General features: G+C 42.3%; 1 protein-coding gene across 4 annotated transcripts in view; it reads right to left on the reverse strand.

The window, feature by feature from the left end:
* The window catches only part of GOLGA7B (golgin A7 family member B), a 47,296-nt gene that overhangs the window by 21,271 nt on the left and 1,221 nt on the right, over positions 1-24,804 (reverse strand). Inside the window, exon 1 of one of the 4 annotated variants that reach the window (XM_089509643.1) lies at positions 13,896-13,973. The exons of 2 other annotated variants lie outside the window; for them this stretch is intronic. In XM_089509643.1, coding sequence (XP_089365769.1) covers positions 13,896-13,973 — 78 coding nt within the window. Of the gene's footprint in view, positions 1-12,743; positions 12,814-13,895; positions 13,974-24,804 lie in introns of those variants that run through there. One more of the 4 variants, XM_089509644.1, reaches the window with a different exon arrangement.

The following is a 24,804-nucleotide window of genomic DNA, read 5'->3' on the forward strand; positions in this document are numbered from 1 at the left end:
TGGGGGGACTGCAGCCTCCTCTGCCTCCTCCTCCTATTCCCGGTTCCCTTTTGGTCAGGGAAAGGCCCAGTGCACCGTCAGAGAATCATAGTATCCCAGAGTTGGAAGGGAGCCCAAGACCTCTATATTGTGCATTTTGGTTGACCAATAAAGGTATCACTGTTTGGTGGATGTTCATTTGATCAAGAGATATACATGTGCAACCTTCAAACCCCCAAAATGTTAATCTTGCATATACCAATGATTGGCCGGTTATAGCCTCTCAAAAAAGGAAGATTGCCAAAAATGATGCTCCATGATACAATATATTTAGTATAATCATAGAATTATAGGATCATAGAACTAGACGCTACCACAAGGGCCATCCAGTCCATGTTTAGAAACCTCCAAAGAAGAAGACTCCAACACACTCTGTAGGAGTTTGTTCCACTGTCAAACAGCCCTTACTGTCAGGAGGTTCCTCCTAATGTTGAGGTGGAATCTCTTTTCCTGCAGCTTGCATCCATTGCTCTGGGTCCTGTTCTCTGGAGCAGCAGAAAACAAGCTTGCTCCCTCCTCAATATGACACCCCTTCAAATACTTAAAACAGGGCTATCCTATCACCTCTTAACCGTCTCTTCTCCAGGCTAAACATACCCAGCTCCCTAAATCTCTCCTAGTTCCATTGCAAAACTGGACCTGCCAATTCATCTTCATGCACAAACACTAACTTCCTATGACTTTGTGCACTAGCGACCACAGTTAAAACTGGACCTGAAACTTCATTTCCATACACAAAAGATTTATAATTTGAATTGACATCCTCACATACCAATGGCATGTATGTCTGTGCCAGCCTTCCACTTCACCAAATGCATCTGAGGATGTAGACTGGTCTACTAAAGCTCTCATGGCCAATTTCTTTCTTTCAGTTACTCTCAAAGGTGCTACAAGATCTCTCCACATACTGATTCTATAGACTAACATGGCTATATTCTCTCCTCATAAGGCATGGTTTAAGTAGAGTGAAATCTACAAAAGCTCATGCTGCCAATTTCTTTCTTTCAGGTAGTCTCAAATGTGCTACAAGATCTCTCTATGTACTGATTCTACAGACTAGTATGGCTATATCTTTGACTTCACTATTTTGGTCGCCTTCCTCTGGGCAAACTCCAGCTTCTCAATATCCTTTTTGAAATGTGGTGCCCAGAACTGGACACAGTATTCAAGGTAAGGTCTGACCAAATCTGTCCTGTATCTCTCTCTGTCCCCAGCATGAACTCATCACACAGCCATCTCTGCACCAAGGGCACAAAGCTCAGAGAGTGTGATTTGCCCCAGGTCACGTCCCAGTTGGGTTTTTTTGCTCAAGCAGGAATGCAAACCCTGATCTCCAGAGTTGTAATCCAACACTCAAACCACTATACCACATTGGCTCTCGTATGGTATAATGCCAATCGTCAGTTGCCAAAGGGATAAGGCAAGGCAACCTGTAGGCAGAAAATATCATTAAAAGAGCAGGTGTAGACTCAGGAGGAAGGAACATCAACAACCTAAGCTATGCAGAAGACACCATACTACTAGCGGTAAACATCATAGACTTGGGAGAATTACAAGGGAAGGTCAAGGAAGAAAGTGCAAAGGCAGGATTACTGCTGAACATAAAGAAAAATTTAAAAAGGACCATGGAGGATCTACATAAACTCAACCTAGATAATGAAGAAATCAAATTAGTTAAAGTCTTCCCATACTTTGGATCAGACACTGGATAGAACAGAAACTGCAATGAAGAAATAACAAGAAGGCTAGGAATGGGAAGGGCAGCCATTAAAGAAATAGACAAGATCCTAAAGTGCAAAGGCATACAACTGAGCACTAAGTTAGAATTATCCAAGCCATGATATTTCCCATCACCATATAGGGGTGTGAGAGCTGGACAGTGAAGAAAGCCAGCAGAAAGAAAATCAACTCATTTGAGAGAGGTGGTGGTGGAGAAGAGTGCAGAAAATACTACAGACAGTCAAAAAGACAAATGGGTTCTGGAACAGATCAACCTGAATTCTCCCTGGAAGCCAAACTGATGAAACTGAGGCTGTCGTACTTTGGTCACATCATGAGAAGGTCACATTTGGTCACATTCATTAGAAAAGGCAATGCCAGGAAAGGTAGAGGGTTGCAGAAAGAGGGGAAGACCACACATCAGATGGTTAGACTCAATCGGAGAGGTCTTGGGCCTGAATCTGCAGAACCTAAGCCAAGAAGTGGAGGATAGGAGGTCTTTGAGTTGTCTCATCCACAGGGTCACTATGAGTTGAGAGATCCACTTGAGGGCAATTAACTGCAACAATGGTATAATGTACTGTATATTATCCTCTGGCTTCTTGCCTGAATTGTCCCCTAAGGATTCATGTTCAGATGGAAGTAGGCATTATGGGGGCCAATGGTCTTTTGTTCCCTCTGACAGCTTCATTTGTACATCATTTGTAGTTGTATTTGCATCTGACCTAAGTAGACTCAGCCTGTGAAATCTTATGCCACAAAAGTATTTCTCTCTCAGCCAGTCTCAGAGGTGGTACAAGATCCCTTTGTGCTTCAGAGTAAAGCATCTGTATTCCTGTTGCAGGGGCTGATATTCCCAGAGTGGGACTGGGTGATACAACACTTAATATTATGGTATCTTTGATATTAACAGAGATATCCAAAGGTTCTGAAATCAAATTTGTTTCCTTGTAGCCCCACATCCTTCCTCCCTTCATAGAATGATAAAGTTGGAAGAAACCCCAAGGGCCATCCAGTCCAACTCCCTGCCATGCAGGAACTCACAATCAAATCACTCCCAACAGATGGCCATCCAATCTGTTTAAAAATCTCAAAAGAAGGAGACTCCACTACACTCCTAGGAAGCATCCTTCACTGTCAAAGAGCTCTTACCATCAGATTCCACCCAAACTGTCATGTTTAGGTGGAATCTCTTTTCCTATAGTTTGAATCAATAGCTCCATGTCCTAGTATCTGGAGAAACAGAAAACAAGTTTGCTCCATCCTGAATATGACATCCCTTCAAATATTTTAACAAAGCTGTCATGTTGCCCCTTAACCTTCTCTTCTCCAGGCTAAACATAAACAACTCTCTAAGCTGCTGTTAAAAAGTAGGCAGTGTTAGACACAATAGCTAGAGCCACCTATGATGTTCACCCTTATGTTTTGTCACTTCATTCTAACTGACCTCTCTGACTATTTGATCTTGCTGACTTCTTCACCTTGAGAAGCTTCTTGTACCTTTAAGAGTCCTAGCTGAAAGAAGCATTTCAATTTGAGGTGTGGCTTTTCCTAAAAATCGTAAAGAGGAAGAAATGCTGTTTATGTAATGTATATTTTGTAAATATGGAAAGTTAATAAATATTATTAAAAAGAAAGAAAAAAGTACAGTTAAATACAACATTTCCAGCTCAGACTCCTCTTTGTCCCACAGTACTCCAGCCTCCAAAGCATTTTTTTTCTCAATCCATTCCTTTCCTGCTAATGGTATATTGTACCTAGGTCCTGTGTGAGTTGGGTTATATGCTCCATTTTCCTCTTTAGTCCCTATTTTAGACATTAAATCCCTCCTTTTCAAGGGCATCTCTCTTCTCTATCTATTCTTTCCATGGGTTCTTCAAGACACTGCCAGCTCTCCCTTCCTCTGTTGCTGGACTCCATATTCTTGGCTGTACCTATTTCTCACTATACTTGCTCTTAGCTACTGTACAAGGCCTAGGGTGACCAGATGTCCTCTGTTTCCAGGACATGTCCTATATTTCAGCCTTCTGTCCAGGAAGAATGCCAAAATCCCCTACATTTTGAGCATGACTAAGAAGCCCATTGAGAAACACTACATTTGCTGTTCCCCTTTGAGAAATGTGTCTCCTTGGCAGCCTGTCCTTGCTGCAAATAGGGGGATAAGTTAGATCCTTCTATAGTTCTATAGTTCTTTTTTCCTAAGAACAGCAGCAGTGGACAAGACATGCTTTCAGAAGTAAGGGCACATTTGTTTCTCAAAGGGGAAAAGAAGACAGAAAATGTGTTAGGCAATGGGCTGGTTGAGCACACAGTGCAAATGTTGAAAGTTTTTTTTCTTAATTTCAGCACAACAGACAAATCAAAGGAATAATTTAAATGTAGATTTAGTTTGTTGCTAGTATAGTACAATTTAGTACACATTAGTACTCATTAATGTGTAATGTTTTAGTGGTTTTAACTATGTATTGTATATTGTTTATTGTATTTTGTGTTGCTCTGTGTATTGATCTTTTTTGTACACCGCTATGATCTAATAGCGGTTTATAAATAAAACGTATTATTATTATTATTATTATTATTATTATTATTATATATTGCAAGCCAACATGGCATTTTTACAAATTTAAGTTCATCAAAAAATATGGCTGAGTATATAATAAAATACAGTATGTGTAATATAGCTGTAAATAAACCATATGAAATGAATGTATACTGTATCTACATTAGTGTTTTCAGCTTTTATGTTGTAATGTCCTAAATTTCACTTAAACTTCCTACATTCCATGGTGCCTTGTCCTCCTTTGTCTTCCTATTCAGTAGCCCTCCACACATAACATATTGTTGTGTGATTATTCTGCTGTGTGGTTTTTCTGCACCTACGTTAAATTGTGAAATACACCTCAACCAAGGAAGCACAAATCCTGTGACATAAAAAAGCTGAATTTTGCAGTCTACATGAATGGTCCAAAATAGGTAATGTTTATGTCTTTGCCTTACTTGCATTATTTATTCTGCAAACATGGGATACTAGCAATGAGCTAGCTAATAAAATAATAATAATGTGTGGCACTGAAGATTCATCCTGAAGCCTCACTGCAACCTCCCAGTTTTTTGAACATTTCATCCATAGATTTTTTTAGTTCACATCAGGGGCACAGCTATTTGGGTGAGGGCTAAATGAGGGAACTGCATCTTCATAAGAATTCTGCCCACCCAAATAAAATTTTCCTTCACTCCATAATTAAATAGCATTGTAACTATACACAGTGATACAATTTCTCTGGCCTATATGGTGTTTTTGCTCAACCAGACTGATTTTTCAGTTCCCTTTCAGAAACTATACTGATTAACCTTTTGTAATGAATTATGTCCTGAAAATTATGGGCCTATAGAGCATTAGGGGAGCTTATGTATGACCAGATATTTGTAGCAATGTCTGAAGAGTGGAGAGAGAATGAAAGAGAAAAAGAGGAGTGTATGTTCTGTGTTAAGGAGGAAAAAGAAACAAAAGAAATTCTAACCTCTAAAACTGTTCCACACACTCTAAATATGTGTGCATACTTATATCCACATATATAAATAATCTGAGTTTCATGCCTTATTCAATCCAATATACATCTGTATAATAACTGCAGTCATTCCAGCCAGGAACATATCTCCTCTGCCTCAACCTGAAAACAAACCTGTCACTGAGACCTTGCTTTCCTTTTCCCTCTCCCACCCCTTCCCATTTATCACAGTCCAGGTGCATGGCAGGTAGACACACTGTGCAAAGGTGCATAATAAATTTCCTCAAAAGGTCTTGTAATCCAGGCCAATATGGGAATGATATGGATTGCTGAAAAGCTTGTCACTCTTGAAAGAGCTCTTCATCTCTCCATCAGCGGAGTGGATGATTGAGAGCCAATGGTAATCCAGCTGTTCACTGACATAAACAGGGGTACTGCTGCATTTTCCTGAAGAGATGCTGGAGATGTTTGGCTCAAAATCAGAAATTATAAAGATACCTGGCATTACAAACCTGCAATTGTCCTCAGAACATTTTTGCATTGTGAGCATCCCACACTGATTGATGTTGTTCTGTGCAATGATCTGCAAAATGCATTTATAGATCTTCAAATACCATGTCCCTCTCCAGGAATGGAGAATTAAAAACAAATGTCCAGCTACATTTTGGAGACTGGTGCATAATGTGGTTTCAACAAGATATTCTAAAAGATTTCTGATTAGCTTCACTTCATGTCCTGCTCATTATAAGCATCAAAAATTCCAAAAGACTGGACTCATAAAATCTCTTCAGGCATTTGACAGTAACTGCAGTTTGGAAAGCAAGGGTGGTTAAACAGTAATGCAACTAGGATGTTTTCAGATCAGAGGAAAGCATCATATTTGGGAAAGAAAACAGATTTGGGAACTGCCCTAAGTAAAGCCAACAAAACATAATCAAAAGGCAATAATTAAGGGCTCTAGTGAGACAGGTCATGTGCATCAATTTTCACTTCAGGAGAATGAAGATGAGTCATCTGATAGAATGAATGAGAAGTGCCCTGACATTCCTTATTATAACTAGCCATAGCTTGAAAATACTTCACATCTCTAGCATTTGAAGATCAGAACCACATTATTGTTTCAGGCATATACTGTAGATGAGCATGCTGAGGACGAAAAGGGCTTGCATGAGCTGAGATTGGAGGTAAAATGACAAACTGTAATTTAGCAGAACTAAAGACATTTTGCTTTGTAACATGTACCATATACATAGATGGCAGATACACAGATACATAGGTAGACAGAGAGAAAGAAAGATCTCTCAGTGTATATTAGCACTTTACAGGACAGCATAAGTAATGTGTGGTGTAGGGGTTTGAATATTGGACTGTGACTCTGGAGACCAGGATTCAATTCCCAGCTCAGCCATAAAACCCACTGGGTAACCTTTGGCAAGTCACATGTTCTCGGTCTCAGGGGAAAGCTATGGCAAACCTCCTCTGAACAAATCTTGCCAAGAAAACCCCATAATAATTTTGCCTTAGGGTTGCCATAAGTCAGAAACAAATTGAAGGCACACAACAATGGCAATAAGCAATGTTATGTTGGGTGTCTGCCCAAGTTTAAACTGCCAAATCCATGTGGAACATCTACAGCAGGGCTTGAAAACTGTGCAGGGTTGGGGGCTAATTTTCTCCTGCTCCACATCTGGACAGCACCTCCGCATAAGCTTTTTTGGCTGTATAATGGCCAACATTACAACCAGGTCACCATTTTGGCCAGAATGTGCAAGTAAAAGGAGGTGGTGGATTCTGGGGGTGAAGGATGGGTTGTGCATTTTCATGCTTACTAAGCATTGGCTCAATTTGCAGGAAGAATTTGTCTTGAAAATCACAGCCTTTTAGATTGGGAGATTGGAGGCTTTAGGGGAGGGAGTGTAAGGTCCACAAAAATGTCATCCAGGTGCCATTTGCAGTCCACACTGTACTTTGCACACCCCTGATCTACAGATATGGCTAAAGAGATGGGGTGGCCCTGAATAATTGGAATCACTCTATTATTTCTTAGGCTGGAAACTCTGGTTATCTGTGGTCCATATTCTATCACTGCAGGATGAGCCCTCACCCCTCACTGCTTGGACTATAGTAAGGTCTTTAAATATTCTTGCAATTCAGTTTATTGAGAGGATTGAAGACAAAGGAGACTTTTCCTTGGCTGCTGTCATTTTCCCAAAGATTTTGCTGACATCTGAAAACAAATTTCCCTGCAGGACGCAGGTTGTCCTTGGAAGGGAAAATGCCTCACAAATCACTTGTGGCACTCAATAGAGAGAGGAATCTGCCAACATCAGTGCTTTTATGGCAAGCAATTATGCCTGCCACCTAATGGGCTCAAGCCAACCTCTTTTAGGTCAAGATTGCTCCTGCTGCCAAGCACCATTGTGTCTTGCCAGACAAGAGGGCCTGACTGACTGACAAACATTCATAGCATTTAGAGGAAGAATCTTGCATAGTTCTTAGGTTGTGGGGCAGTAAGATGGGGCTATCATTGCAACTGTAGCAAAAAAGAAGGGCAAGGAGCAGCAAGGGACACATTCTCTGTCCTGAAGTTTCTCAAAATAGGCACACATGCAAAGTTTACTCATATTAGGGTTAACCAAAAATGGAATAAATGTATATAGCTTATCAGTACCATGGAACGTTGAGATTTAACAGACATATTCACAGTGGTTTTATTTGATCACTGTGGGCTGCATAAAACACAAAAATACATGTTTGAGTCATGTATTGGAAGAATATAGTCTACTTGCTACAAACTGGAGGGGGGAATCTATATGTTTATATGTTACTTTCCAGAGAGAAGGAGGAGTTGACAAGTGTCTGCCATCTGCACTGTGGTTCTCTTTCAATATTAGTTCTTTTAATTAATCAGACTGCAGATTTCAAGTACAACAGAAGCTTTAGATGATTAACCTACCAGGAAAATTGATTAGTGCTCATAGCTCCAGCTGACATTAATACAGACACTATCAGTCCTATTTAGTTTGCACATGGCATGAGTGGCTTGGCTTTCACATCAAAAGAAAAAGCAATGGGAGGTAGTGCAGTTGACCCAGCTACTTCTCTGTAGTTAATGTTTTTAAATGTAGTTATGACAACAAGCAGGAAAATGGGGAAGGTGGGTGTAGATTTAGAGAGCCATGCAATTAGCTTGGGAGAGACTGCTTTTCCTATAGATACCATTAGGTCAGGGCTGTGGAACCTGTGACCAAATGGTGTTTTGACTACAATTACCATCATCCCCCTTACTGCCTTTGCCAGTGGTAGTTGGTGTTCAATATCTGGAGGAGCTGCAATTCTCTGAAAAGAACTATAGGCTCCCCACCCATGTGTTAAAGCACAAATTCCAGTTTAGAACCTACACTTGACAGAATTATCAAAGGGAGTTGTTCAGATCAGATTAGAGCATAAGCAGAAATATTGGCTCCGCGGACCATATATTGTCTGTTTAGGCGCAAGCATTCTCAGATGCATCATCAGAGAACTAAGAGAAATGGCAGAGAACATATATATTTCCTGCCTCTTCAAAGGTACAGTGGACCCTACTATACAATGGGGGAAGTTGCTTGTAGACCTCAATATATCTTTCAACTGCAGTTTCCATCAGTCTTTATCATTGACTATGCTGGCTAAGACTGATGTAAGTTGCAGCCTAAGAACATCTGAAGAGCCACATGTTGTCCATTCTGCTGAAGAATATATGTGTGTCCAATACAAATACTCTGTATCAGCTGAGAAAATATATCTTTTCAGCATAACAGCAGACACGTGTATTACAAGTGTGCTGGGGATCAGTCGTTCTTAAGAAAATCCGAGTGGAGGAGGGGCAGTGTGTTTGAAAACAGGAGGCCGAGAAATACAGAATATCCGAAAGAATATCCAGAATACCCTAGATATAGCTTGCAAAGCATAACACTCTGCGACACAGTTCTGCTACTGAGCAGACACAGAAGGCAGCATCCCTAGTGGGATGTGTACCCACATGGTTGTTTAGTACTGAAGTAGCATCCAGCTGCATTTTTGCTTCCTGTCAATGTTAGAAAATGTTGCCTTACTGGATCCAGGGAAGAAAGTGAAACCAATCACTACCATGATATTCCCATACACCATGCATTAGCTGCTAAATGGCCAGGAATATTGCCTCCCTCATGGGGCAGGGAGAGGTTATGGAAGGATTAATGGAATACCGTCTTCCATCACCTCCATAAAGTGATATGTACAGGCATAACCCCATGTTAGACCAACCTATGTTACTAACAGAACTCCACCCGTAGTCTAATAGGAAGTGTTTGGCAGAATCTAAAAATAAATTAGAATCTCCCAAAGCACATTGTAATATAATCAAAGTAATTTAAAGTTGTTAAGATCACTGCTTCTAAACTATGCTGTCCCATGCCATACTCTCTACTGGGTTGGCAAAGAATATGTATAAGCACCACAGGGATCCCAGCCAGTGAAATTTAACTACAGGATATTATCTGCTTTTCCACCCCTCTTTTGGACAGTCAAATTTGACATCTTTGTTCCTTTTGTGTTACCAGAATTTACTTGTTGCACTGGGAGATGCTTTCAAAAGAAGCTTTCCTTGTTATTCCAGAGAACATACATTGTTTTCACAAAGTGGCAGCAGAAACTGAACTTAATTGTAATCTTGAGAATTGAATGAACCAGGTTTCATTCATTCATAGTTCAGTAGTGGTGATTTGTGTCAAGTATCAGACAATTTTCCTGACTTTGATCCAGGCCTAGCATGTCACAGTAGGATAGCATTGATGGAAGACCAAAAGTCAGAAATTGGTAACATTACTGTTTTGGACTGCAGCTTCCAGATTCTCATCTCAGTCTGGGAGATTCTGGGAGCTGTGGATCAAAAGCTTAACATGTCCAGGCTCTACAATGATTAAGTTTCAGAGGTGGGGGGAACAGCTTTTGAAAATACAGTACCTGTCCTATTACATATGTTTCTCCTATTGAGTGTCCTCCAGATGTTCTGGGGATCAGGTGGGGAAGCTACCACCTGTGGGCTGCATGGGGCCCCCAAGGCTGTTTTTGTGGCCATCCAGGACCACAGAGGGCCCTCAAAAAGATATTTTTGAAAACAATTCAAAACATGTTTTGCTGCCTATCATCATCTAGGATGTGTACAAAGCAATTCTGGCATGGGGTTTTTGGGGAGAGAGCACGCTATTTTAGGCCCAGAAAGCCTTTTACCAAATGGAAGTGACTTGGAAAGTGCCTTCTAGATTATTTTCAGCTGGAGAATACAAGATCTTGCATTTTATGAGAGGCAGGGGAGGGAGGCTTGATGAGGTGTCAGAAGCCAAGGGACCACTCATGGTTAGTTGTCAATATGTTACATTTGGTACACTTTCCTTGATCCTTGCTACTTTTTTGAGCTTGTCAGGTTTCTCCAGCCAATTGTGTGTGATACAAAGGTGCTTGCTGCTGTTGCTGCGTTATTTAGGTCCACTGAAAAGAACAGCATAAGGAACCTTCTCATGGATAGCCAGGGGGGCAGGTAGTGGAGATGGGCAGGAGTCACAAGCTGACAAGAAGATGGCTTGTGGAAACCAGTGAAAATAAAGTGTACACCCAGGAGCCCTGGTAAGATTTAGTAATATAATTGGGCTGGGAGAATGAAAATTGAATGGTTGAGATCACCAAAAGAGAAGTGTAGGTGCAAGCATGCATGCACACACACGCACACACAGTTACTGTGCAGGGATTGCCTGCATATAAAGATAAATATAGTATTGACTAACACTCTGCTTTACTGTTTCTATAACAAGCCCCTCATATGCACTATGCATTTTTCACATCCTTCTCTGCCGTGTGTATATCAACCCTTCTGTGATGACAAATAGGAGTCCTCTCCCCTGTGGGCAAAAGAGACTTGCTGTGTTTCTATAGCAACACTTCTGCCTTTGGATGTATGAATAAAAGATTTGCGCTTGCGCACTCGCAATGGTCTGCCACTGTAAAGGGCTCAAGTTTTGCCATACCACCCCTAAGCCTTTTTTTCTCCAGGGAGGGAAGCTGCCCCTCCACAAACCCTCAGCCCCTTATTTCCACCTACCCATTTCTAGGATCTGCAAAACAACTAACTCTGTGTGAGGGGCACCCAAATAAGATAGAAATTAGGATTTTATACTCTGATTCCAAGGAGAATCAATGCTGCCTCCTTAAAGGCATGTCAAAGAGAGTAGGACTTATCACTTTCTAGTGGACCAGTTGATTGCAGCCTGCTTCCCACCTGGTGGCTTTCTAATGTGTTGAACTGTAATCCCTAACCAGCAGAGTCACTGCTTGAGCTGTAGTCCAACATATCTTGAGGGTATCAGGTTGAGTTAGGCTAATCCAGAGAATCTGACAGTCCCCTGGTATTGACTGGTGGGTTAGATCTCTCCAATGAGAATAAATACAGGAAGCAGGGAGCTACATATGTACATATCTAGCTTCAGTACACCTAGGAACCTTTCAGACTACATATTTATATTACTACGAGTCCACTTTAACTTCCATGCTTCCACTGAATGGACTCCTGGGATCTGAAGCCTAGGGAGGGCTATTTAGGAATCTCAGCCAGAGAGCTCCCATGCCCCATCAAATGACAAGCTCCAGGATTCCATAAGAAGTTGCCATGGAAGTTAAAGTGGAACCATAGTGCTAAAATTGTGTAGCCTGAAAGGGCCCCAGGTCTATTTTCTACTCAGAGCATTCCCAATTACACAAGGCCCATTTTTAAAGGATAAAGTAAGAGAGAGATCAGGCATTTTGTCTGGGACCTCTTATGAGCAAGACAGGTGCTCTACCAATGAAGTTTCTCCTGTCAGCTATGCCAGCTCCTTCAAAAGTACAAAAGATACAGTTCCACATTCAGGGTGCTTTTAGATGCTGGGGATCTACCACTGCAACACATCTGGGTGAGGGGTGGGGGAAAGTGCAGTTTGTGGGTTGCATGCAGCCAGGCCCTGAATCCCACATTTGTGGGCCCCAAAGCCACCTAATGACATTCAAATGCCCCCAGGCCACCAAATTGAAAACAGTGCCAATTTTCAAGCCCAAAATTGATCCAAAGACCCCTGGAAGAGTGGCAACTTAGGCCCACACTGACCACCCCAAGCCTGTAAACTAAAAAAGAAATCAGTTGGAAATTGCTTGAAATAACATACAGAAGTGACTTCCAGTGCATAAAAACATGATCATGCTGCCTGTATGGACGGGGCTAGCAGGGACAAAAATTGACCTCTCCTCTCCATGCCCATTGCCCACAAGCATGGAAGCATAACCTGACCTAGCCTCTTGTAATCAGCCTGTCAAGTTGTGATGGGTGGTGGGATTCTTGATCTTTTTTATTTGGTTTACTAATAAAATCCTTTTGAGCCAGTTCAACCAGAGGTGGCCCTTCTGTGGTTTTGTAGAAGTAAAGGCACCCACCTGATATTTTCCAAAGATGGGGGGTAGGTCTGGTTGGAGCATTTGGTTACCCTCCCCAGACCCACACACCTCATCACCTTCTTGGCTGAAATGAGACACAGAATGGCAAGACAAATATTATCTCTGAACGTGTAAGAAATACAAGCATCACACGAAGAGAACAGGATGTTTCAGCAGGGAATCCTACTGCAGAGAATATTCTTGCTGAATATTTCCTGCTGAAACATCCTTCTGGGTTCTTCCTGCCCTGTGTCTCTCCTGCCCAGAGCTACTGCTGCAATGAATTACTCTAGCCATCATTCGCACCAGTGACAGAGAAGCCAGCAGAAACCAGTGCTTGTACAGAGCAGCTGCTATTCTGTGCTATTGATTCTACCACTCCATCACAGGGCTGATCACAAAGGGCATTAGGAGATGTGACAATCAGCCACAAATAGATGACATTTTCACACAAAACTCACTGGCACATCAGCCTGTTTCAAGAATCATCCATCAGGGTGCACAGAAGGCATGTTCCTCAGGTCTCCAGACAAGACTGACCAAAGGGACTCTGAAATATTAACCCCCACCCCACATCTATCAGCTGCTGCCAGACTCATACTGAGCCCCAAGGCAATGGTTTACACTCTATCAGTGTCAAGCATCATTCCTAGTCAATGCTCCTGGCTTTCTCATCACATTAGCAAAGTCTAGTGACCTTCTTCAGTTCAGGCCTGCAAAGCTATGGAAAGGGAATGGGGCAGGCGGAATAAGCCAAAGACTGAGCAAAAAGTAAATAGAAAGGCCCAAAAGCATGTTTTGCCCACTGTGTTCCTCAATCAACAATGCAGATTCAATCTGGCACAATCTCATCTCCTTTCCAGTATATTCAAAAGAGCAACTCCATCTGTACACCTGCCCGACCAGTGTAAAGAAGGAGGACATGATAGTTCAAGGCAAGCATAAATGTTCTGAAGAACTGAAGGAGCAATGTAATTGATGGTGACATTAACTACTGAGCTATCAAGGCAGTGTGGCATTTAGAACAGAAGTAGACACCATTTCAACAGACAATCACTTGTGAAAGTAGTTTCAGTGACATTTTAGCAGCAGGTGAGAGTTTGTGAGAGAAATTAAAATGGTGTTAAAGAAACATCACTATTCAGCACTTACACCACTATTTCTTTTGTTCCACTCTAGCACACAGGTGATAAATGTGTGTTTCAGTCTCCAGAGATGGTTGGATTTCATCTTCCATCATCATCCTTAGGCAGCACAGCCAATGTCAGGAGATCATGGGAACCACTGGAGGACTACATAATCACCACTCCTGTGCAAGTCAAAGATAATTTGCACAATTTTTTAATTGTTTCAAAAATCTGCAAAAGTCATTTGGCCAAAAACAAATATAGTAAAAGAAATACTATTAGAGAACTGGAGTGAGCAATGTGTATCCTTCCAGATATTGTTGGACTACAGTTCCCATCTTCTCATGCTGGCTGAAGCAGACAGGAACTGAAGTAGAACAAGATCTAGAGGGTTCACCTGATTCTCCATATCAGGATAAGCACTGTACAAGAGAGGTAACATTGTTGTGTGCCTCCAAGTCACTGTTGACTTATGGTGATCCTAAGATAAACTTATCATAGGATTTTCTTGGCAAGTGTCTTCAGAGGGGGTTTGACATTGTCATCTTCTGAGGCTGAGAGAGTGTGGCTTGCCTCACTGGAGTTTTATGCTCAAGTGGGGAATCATCACTCAAACCACTACACCACACTGGCTCTCAGTTGCCAGTAGGTAATTGCTAGCAATTCCTGTAAATTGTATTATCACTCCGAGTAAACAGGTCAGTTCCTCAAATGTGAGTGGTATCATGTGGAGCCAGTGATACACAAATAATCTTGGCTACCTTGCCCATCACCTTTTGTGATTCAGCTTTATCCTAAACGGATGGATGTTCCTCAAACCAGGGAAGATGGAATTTGCCACCCCATATGTACTGGGGGAGGTGGGAGAGGGTGTTCACAGGCTGTTGGGTTAGGCAGTGCAGAGTTATTTTTAGAAATGATGCACTATTGACTCAGTGTAGCATTTATGCAGGATTTGTTCCACATTCTCAGCTGGTATATAAGAAAGCCCAGAATTCTTCTAGTACAATCCATCCCAGATTTTATACTGCTCTGGGAGATAAGGGAGCACTTAGAGAAACAGCTAGCGGTTAGTTGGAATATATTGTACTATATAGCATATAATTAAAGTTGTCTGCCTCGTTGGCCCCAAAGGCATCTCTCTGCTTCTGTGTCTCTCCTTTCAAACAGCTTCCCATCTTTTGGGACACAACATCACACAGCCACATTTCAAAGGAGGGTGGAGAGGGAAGATAAAATGAGGAACATGCTGATGCTAGAGAAATCCCAGCACTCCTGAGACTGCTCCCAGAAAAATTGAGCAGGTCCTAAGGGAACAAAGATTACACAAATCTCTCCCTCACTACTAGCACAATAGTTATATGCCATGGAAGTACTGCCCATGGCCACTTCTCCCAAGCTACTTGGCAGGATTGTTACTAGGTTGTTGCTGTTTTCCTTTACATGAAACACTTCTAGGTAGGTAAAAACATGACATACGCATATAGACTGATGCATATAGATTGTCATATGTGATAATCATATAGCTCAAATGTGGGGAACCTACATACAATTCTTCAGGTTTTGCAGGGATTCCAAATTCCATGAGCCTCAGCCAGCATGACAATAGTCAGGGATGATCGGGGCTGTGGTCCAACAATATCTAGATGGCCACATGTTCCCCAGACATTATACATTTATTTCATGCATGACTATGGAAAGGTTGAGTGGGACTATCCCAGCATATATACACACAAGGAAAAGATATGTGTATCCTCACCACACCTGCTAATGTATAAACTTTATTCCCTTACGCATTTTACTAGTTCTATGAATAGAAAACTTAACTCATCCCTAATCTAGAATGAAAGAGACTTTCACAAAGAACTGTACAATTCACCTATCTGGACCTTTCTTTTTGCACACAGTGAGCTGGCTTTGATAACACCTGGCAGATGGTGCGCCTTCCCAGGAGACCCTGCCTGCTTTTCTATTGCCAAGGCAGTGACATCACACAGTGGAGCAAAACAAGGAGAATTAACCCTTCCATTAAGTAAACTATACCTTTGAGTCCCAGCTAAAGTGCCACTCACCTCCAGAATGAGTTACCCCTATGTGTAGGGCATGCCTTTATCGCTAGTGTTAAAACTTTCCCTTCTTAGACAGGAGTATTTCCAGGTACTTAAAAGATCCACAAATCTAAAAAATAATTAGGTATGTCTACATTTTGAAGAAAGGGTCAAGCCTTCAACATGCTAATATAGAAGTATAAAAGCTAAAAAAAAATTAAGCTGGAATTTTTTTTGAATTTCACAGCAGACAAACCAGTAAATGTCCTATCCAAACCACTCAAATAAATTCTTCATGTAGAATCATAGAATCGTAGAGTTGGAAGAGACCGCAAGGACCATCCAGTCCAACCCCATTCTCTCATGCAGGAAATCTCGATCAAAGCATCCCTGACAGATGGCCATCCAGTCTCTGTTTAAAGACCTCTATGGAAGGAGACTCCACTACACTCTGAGGGAGTTTCTTCCACTGTCGAACAGCCCTTACTGTCAGGAAATTCCTCGTAATGTTGAGGTGGAATCTCTTTTCCTGTAGCTTGCATCCATTGTTCCGGGTCCTGTTCTTTGTAGCAGCAGAAAACAAGCTTGCTTCCTGTGATGAACTGACTTACAAACCAGCCCCACCATGTGAGGTGGTGGGGAAACGTTACACTCCCTCCTCAATATGACATCCCTTCAAATACTTAAACAGGGTTATCATATCACCTCTTAACCTTCTCTTCTCCAGGCTAAACATCCCCAGCTCCCTAAAGCGTTCCTCATAGGACATGGTTTCCAGACCCTTCACCATTTTAGTTGCCCTCCTTTGGACACGCTCCAGTTTCTCAATGTCCTTTTTAAATTGTGGTGCCCAGAACTGGACACGGTATTCCAGGTGGGGCCTGACCAGAGCAGAATAGAGTGGCACTATTACTTCTCTTGCTCTAGACCAGTGGTTCCCAACCTGTGGGTCGGGACCCCTTTGGGGGTCGAATGATCTTTTCAAGGGGGTCGCCTAAGACCATTGGAAAACACCTATTTAATTACAGTTATGAAGTAGCAACAAAAATAATTTCATGGGTTTGGGTCACCACAACATGAGGCACTGTATTAAAGGGTCACGGCATTAGGAAGGTTGGGAACCACTGCTCTAGACACTATACTTTTATTGATGCAGCCTAAAATTGCATTGGCCTTTTTAGCTGCTGCATCGCACTGCTGACTCATGTTCAACTTGTAGTCTACTTGGACTCTGTTACCAAGTTTGGTTTTATATAAATTTTTGGATGCCAAACAATCAGAAATCATGACCCCTGACTGACCCCATCGCAAGCCACCATTACCCTAAAAGCGAGCTGACCACGTAGCCAGCTATTCCTTGCTAGGCATGGTCAAGGAAAGGGTAGAATTTAAACCTTAAGAAACCAGTTCTGGGAGTTGCCCTACAAGTTTCGCAGGAAGCCCAAAGAGAAGAGGACAAAGGAAGTAGCCTCTCTCCTAATGAGCGAGTGATTGTCTTAACAGCTCTGCCATCTAGATATTTGTCTTCCCCTGAAAAGTGTCAGACCTCTTCTTTGTGTATCCATTGTGTAAGTTTCAGCTTAGACAAAAGATAGCCATCAAGACCTTTGTTCGCCAGGCTGCCATAGCCTGAGGTTATGTTTCGCAGTATAAATAGGACCCAGATTCCTGCCCTCATTGGGCTTGTGAGCTTTGAGTTCCAAACCTGAAACCTTGCTTGTTGAGCTGCTGCTCCAGGCTTGAGTTCCCCGAGCCTTGTGCTCTGCTGAAAATCACTTGAGCTAAGCCAATGCTCACTGTCTCTCGGGCCTCTGGTTAACTTTCACCCGCTGGAACTCAACTTCTAGCCACCGCGGTTGCCACTTGCTTTCCCCGTTCTTGTGGCCGTGTCTCACCATCCACCATCTCTCAATCCGTAGCCTCGGAGAAGACTCCTAAGGTAAATATTCCAACAGTGCTTCTATTCTTTCTGCTTTACTCCCAAACTCTCCCCCTCCCTCGCTTTAGTATTGAATGTGTGTGTGCGTGTGTGATCCCCTTTGTTGTGTGGCTTTAATAAACGTGTTATATTTTTATTGCACCTCATTGGCATTGGAGTCTCTGTTTCTTGGGGTTGGGCTAGATGACCTCTGGTATACACATAGGGACACGATCCGCTGCGTGCGTTGTTAGGACACCCCTCTCGTAAATTTGACCTAATTAAATTTCCCTTAATTCGATCCTTCCTAACAACTCCTAGATCCCTTTAATGTGTAGTTTCATTCAGCCAGATGTCCCCCATCCTATATCTGTGCATTTCATTTTTCCACCCTAAGTGCAGTACCTTACATTTCTCCATGTTGAATTTCATTTTGTTAGCTTTGGCCCAGCTTTCTAGTCTATTCAGATCATTTTCAATTTTGATCCTGTCCTCTGGAGTATTAGCTATTCCTCCTAATTTGGTGTCATCTGCAAATTTGATGAGTATGCCCTCAATTCTGTCATCCAAGTCATTGATAAAGATGTTGAATAGCACTGGGCCCAGGACAGAGGCCTGTGGGACCCCACTGGTCACTTCTCTCCAGGATGAAAAGGAGCCATTGTTGAGCACGCTTTGGGTTCGGCCAGTCAACCAATTACAAATCCACGTAACAGTTACCTTGTCTAATCTACATTTTGCAAGCTTGTTTGCAAGAATGTCATGGAAAATCTTGTCAAAGGCCTTACTGAAATCAAGATATACTATATCCACAGCATTCCCTTCATCTACCAAGCTGGTAATTTTATCAAAGAAAGAGATCAGATTTGTCTGGCATGACTTGTTTCTCTGAAACCTATTTTGAGTTTTTGTGATTATGGAATTGCTTTCTAGATGTTCACAGACTTTCTGTTTGATGATCTGCTCTAGAATCTTTCCTGGTATAGATGTCAGACTAACTGGCCGATAATTGTTTGGATGCTCTTTCTTCCCCTTTTTGAAGATGGGGACAACGTTTGCCCTCCTCCAGTCTGCTGGGACTTCTGTTCTCCAGGAATTTTCAAAGATTATTGCCAATGGCTCCGATATTACATTTGCCAGTTCTTTAATGACCCAATGTGATTCCAAAAAAAACTACTTCTTAAACCAGGCAGCACCGCAACAGAAGGGTTCCAAGGTGCAACAGATCAGGGAACTGGGAAATTATATGTAGCATTCTCCCAGTGCCTTGTGAGCAACAATTGTGGCAGGACTCCAGCTATCTGTTCTCAAGGTGCCCTGCTTTGTAAAACATTACTTTCCGCACCCTGATCTGCATTACCTTGGAAATCCTTCTGCTGAGGTGCTACCAGCCACAAAAGGTAGGTGGGATGGGAAGTGGCTTCATCAGATGTAGCTATGACAAAGCTCTATTGCCACAATACAGCATCTTGGCCAAATATTTTTAAAATGAAGGTACCACTTTGGTGAGCTTTCTGTCTGCTTGCACACATGTGGCCAGTATGAAATGTGGCAGTTTTTTAATAAATCCTTCCAATAAGTATTCAGGCTCAAATAATTACACATTCATCTCCCTACCACAGTCTGCAAGGCTCAATTCTTTTTTTAAAACTCAAGGCTTCTTTATGTATTTGCATGCAGTTTAGGGTTGGCCCCAGCGGAAATTTGTTTAATTGCAAAGAGCACTGTAACTAAAAGGTGTGTAGATAAAATGAAAAAGGGAAAGGCCAACATTATGGGATGATGAAGTAGGGAAGATAAAAAGTTTAAAGGAGGATAGCATGAAATATAAATGCAGAATTTTGCAGGAGTAAAATGCTTTTGGGAAGCCAACCAATAGGGCCCCAGTAGACACTACCAGCAGACTTGCTGCTGATGCAGGACCTGGCAAGCCCAGAGATTCAGGAGACTCATTTTCTCTGAGTCTGTCTATAAAGACCCACATATCACGTGGAGACTCACATGGCTTGAATGTTTCTTCACACTAAAATATTAGAAATAAAATAAAAGATTATAATGATCCTTAGCATAGTAAATTTTAGAAAGAATGTTTCTTTTCCAGAGTGTGCTAGTTTTCTATATATTTTTTTCAAACTTCAGAGAGGTAATCCAATTTGTAAGCCAAATGTCCATGCCATACAAAAATCCAATTGTAAATCCTAAAAATGGTAGGGATTACAGAGACTTGGCAATTTAATCCCCTGCATTGAATCAGGATCTGATATACCCTTCCATTAAAAGATCTATTAGATTCAGTGTCCTCCATAAGATATCACCTTTTAATTCACTTCCAGTCCAGATATTGCTGTACTAGAGCTCTGTTCATCCCCCAATACTGGCCAGCTGAGGTTGCTGGGAACTGGAATACAGGAGGATAGCAAGTTCCTCAGTTCTGCAATGGATCCATACTATAGATCAAGCAGATAATATGAAGCAAATTTCATTTCTCCAAGTGCAGTAAAAGCAAAAGCAGAAACACATTAAAGGAAAACTGAAGGATGTTACTGATGACATAAAGATGGAGGATGGTCAGCACAATGATTCCTGGCTCTACAAATTTGCAGATGTTGATGGACAACAAGTCCCACCATCCCTTGCCATTGGCTATGCCAGCTATGGCTGATGGGAGCTGTAGTCCAAAAATATCTGGCAGGCCACTCATTCCCCATTCTTTGCTTATCACATGCTGCTTTCCAGGCTTACTGTCACACATAGTCTGCTGATCCAAGTGTCTAAGAAGTACAGCATCACCTCCATACGCCTCTTCCCTTTAACTTTCATCACCACTTGCAGCTGCTGTACTACTTCACTAAGTCTATTATAGCCAGGCTGTCATCAACTGCCTGCTCAAGCCCTCTTCAAAGTAACAGAAACAGAATGAGCAGTTTGGCTAGGAGCCTGTCAGCAGCACTCCAAAGCAAGGATGGGGAGGGGCTAACACCAACTGGAATACTCTTAGCAACACAACAGCCAAGCCAAGTGATAGCAGAAGCTGCTGGAAATAGGCCCTGACCTTTCCAGAAAGGCACCAGGTGTGCATGGAAGGGGAATTTCCAGAAACCTTCTTCTATGGGTACCTTTGTGGGTAGGAGATGCATTCAGAAGCATGACCTTTGGGGGAATGATTTAAAGTATGTTTCATCTCCTTTGTCCCTCCCCAGGTTGGCAGACAAAGATAACTGAGGAAAGAGCATGACTTATTGTGAAGGGAGGGAGGAAGAAGCAGTTATTTCTCTTTGCAGATGAGCATCAGGACATTGCTAGCATTGGAGAGGGTAGGCCCTTATTTGGGTTAGAATAGATTTTCTAATGCCAGAATCATTAGGAAATTACTTTTTTACTACAACGTCCAGAATCCCTTTGCCAGCACTTGAGGATTCTGGAAATTGTCATGCCAAAGGGATATCTCCCCTCAACCCTGATCCTTGCAAGGATGCCAGCCATGCCAATGTTTATCTGACAGAAAGGATTACAAGAAACCACCCAGAAATTATGATAGGTCTGCTGGGGATGAAACCTAGCAGGCCTGCTAGAGATTTGCTGAGGGGCACCTTTTTCTGTGCATTCTTTTCCCCCATCTTTCCCCAGCCCAAGCATGAGCCAAATGCAGCCCTCCAGATATTGGTGACTGCAGCTGCCAGCAGTGTTCACTATACTGGCTAAGATGGGAAATGCAGTCTAATAACAAAAGCCACTCACTACCCACCCCTGGTGCCATGTGATATTGTTGCTATCATCAATCAAGGAGAGTATTGCATGCTCCATGAACCACAAGAGAGGAGCATCCCTGTTTTCAAATGGGCTAATGATAGAAGTGGACAAATCTTGACTATCCTTATGTTATTAGATTGTAACTCCCAGAATTCCTCATCATTGGCTATGCAGGATAGGATTGATAGGAATTGTAATCCAACAACATCTGGAGGACCATACTTTGTTCATTTCTGTGATAGACCATGATGTGGTAGACTATTTTTTCAGTCCACATCAGCATAGCTGATGCAAAGAAATTCCATATATTTTATCAGTAAAAGCCTGTGTCACCAGATGTGGTGAGGGCTAAAGGGATAAAAGGCAAGGCACATTAATAAAAAAGACAGTGCCTTGCAGTGGGCATCCCTAACGCATCTGGGCTATGTGGGCCCTTGTTCTCATCTAACAGGACTCCTCTTATAGAAATGATGCATGATAGCCAAGATAATAAAGCCGTATATCTTCTCATGTAAAAATTAATGTTGCCAAAGCTAAAAGTGAACCACGAAGAAGAGAGAACTCTGTTATCGACATGTTTGACTTCTCACTTACCTCAACATTAGTGGGCGGGGGGACAGAGCAATGTGAGTTGTAGTCCAACATATCTGGAAGGCACTGGGTTGGGAAAGGTTGTGTTAGGGCACAATGGGTAAAGTGTGGCCCTGCAGATTTTGCTGTGTTGCAATTCCATCCCTTTTCAACATGGCCATGTTGGCTAAGGATGATGGGAGTCACAACCCAACAACATCTGGAGTGCCACGTTTTGCCCATCCCAGTTTTAGAGGAGCCTAAGATGAGAACATGACAAGAGGAGTGTCTGAACTATCAGAATTTGTCTATCATCTAGGAAAATACAACTTGGACCACAGAAATACCAAATTAGTTTTTGATTCTACCTTTTAACAATTTGATGACTGTAAGGGATATCTGCAATGGTGACTGTACTAGTCTCTGTATGATTGTAATGAAATGCAACCTAGCAACTTGTGTTATTGTCCTTGCATATTGGGTTTATGTTCACTGTTAAATGTTCAAATAATGAATTTTGTATTTTAGATTTACCTTTTTTAAAAAAAAGTCTATGTCTTCCTGTAACCACTGCCAGCCCTCTTACCACATCCCCTAGTTCCCTGTGACTCCCAATAATCCAGAGCCATTTCTGTGCCCACTTTGTGCTTAGCTGCCCCAACCCAGAGTTCTACAAAATGCAGATTCCCTGGTCAGACCAAGAAGAAACCAGTAGGAAGTTGCTGTCACAATAACTGAAACACAACTGAGAGCCTTGTCACACGGAGGGTTTTGCAGCTCTGTTCCAATGCAACTGCGGGTCCAACCATGTGGATTCATGCTAAAACGTGATGTATTATCTCACGTAATTGCTTTCTATGGGGGGTTGTTCTGAGGCGCTTCCACAGTCAATCCAAAATGACTCCTCATTTTGGTGAATTAGGTAACAAGCAAATTCACAAAAATTGCTTCTAAGCTCACTTCGATTTCACTCCGAATTGGTCTCGTGTGGAATGCAACTTTGCTTCCATCCTGGTACACCCAAGGTCCCACATTTCCCATGATGCTGCGCTGCAATTTTGCCCCATTTGCTTCTGGAGGGTGCTCCTTCAAGAACAGAGGGGACATTTGGATGTAGCTGACAGATGAAGTGAATGAAACAGGAGGCTGGGGGGAAAGATGGGAGCAATGGAAGGGGCCATCGGAGGCTGGGGGGAGCAACAAATTCCAACTCCCAGAATTCCATAGCCTTGAGCCAAGGACCCCACAACAAACTCCAACTCCCAGAATTCCATTGCACTGAGCCAGGACAATTAAAGTGGAGTCAAACAGGATTATTTCCCCAGTGCACTCCTCCAAAATGGATCTCCTTCAGATTCAAAGGATTTACTTCCAAGTAAACCTGCAGCTTCTACACTGATTATTTTGCAGTGAAATAAATTTCATTAATAATAATAATAATAATAATTCCTTAATAATAATAATAATAAGTTATTAATTTGCTGAGGCACCAGAGCTCTCTGGCAGAGAAGGCTCAATGTCTCACGACACTACATTTCCCAGAATTCCATAGCACTGAGCCAGGACAGTTAAAGTGGAGTCAAACCAGATTATTTCCCCAGTGCAGATGCAACCTGAGAGAAGGCAACTGTTACAAAGGGAAGGAGAGTGGATTGGATTCAGGGAAGTGGTACTTTAGGGAGCCTGGAGAATAAGGGAAACCAGACACATTCAAAGGAAGCAGTTGGGGGGGATGCAGGGAAATCTGACAGAAAGGACCAGGATACATTCTTAGGAAGCAAGGAGCATGGAGGGAAATCTGACAGGGGGGATACATTCGAAGGAAGCAGGTGGAAGATGCAGGGAAATCTGACAGAGAGGACCCAGGACACATTCTAGAGTAAATCAAGTAAAAAATAGAATAAAACAGGAAGAAGAAATGTGAAGCTGTCATTCACGTGAGGCTAGCATTCCCATGAAACTGGAACCAGGAAGTAGCCCCCTTCTTCACCCTGGAAGTGCAAAGGTTCACGATGCGTTCAGACCCCCACTGAGCATGCACAAGGGTCCCAATTCGAATCGTTGAATCCACATGGTATATACTGGTGTGGTAATTCAATGTGCACTCGCTCCGCTTTGACTCAGGAATGGTCACAATTTTGTTCTTCACATGTGATAATTCATCACGTGAATTGCCTTGGATTTGAAGTGACTCTGCTTCACTCTGGCTACGGGAGGGCCACGGAAGGGCTTTGGATTACAGCTCCAGTTTCACGTGTGATACGGGCCACAGAAACTTTCTGCAGCCACATGGGAGGCTGGTGGGAAGTGGTGTCAGGGGACTTTGTTTCTGCAAAGCTCCTGATCCTAAAAAAAAAGGTAACTTTGTTGAAGGGTGTTGCTGGATTCTGAACTAAATCCACCCAGTGTGCTTTTTGGGATGTCCTCTTGCATAAAGAGCTTTTCTATTCATACTTTACCCTCTCCTGGTCATCCAGAGCTGGCTGGCTGATAGGGAGAGCATTCATAAATACACTGCTGGAGAAGAGGAGATTATCAGAGCAGCCAGCATCCCTAAGAATGAGGAAAGACCCTACTGCATAAAACCCCCTCCCCTGGCACAACATTCCCCAATATTTTTCCAAGAAAAGGAACTCAGCCCCTGGGTG

The sequence above is a fragment of the Sceloporus occidentalis genome, unplaced genomic scaffold (genome assembly GCF_023333645.1).
Source record: "Sceloporus occidentalis isolate IW3139 unplaced genomic scaffold, rSceOcc1.0.p SCAF_2, whole genome shotgun sequence".
Lineage (NCBI taxonomy): Eukaryota > Metazoa > Chordata > Lepidosauria > Squamata > Phrynosomatidae > Sceloporus > Sceloporus occidentalis.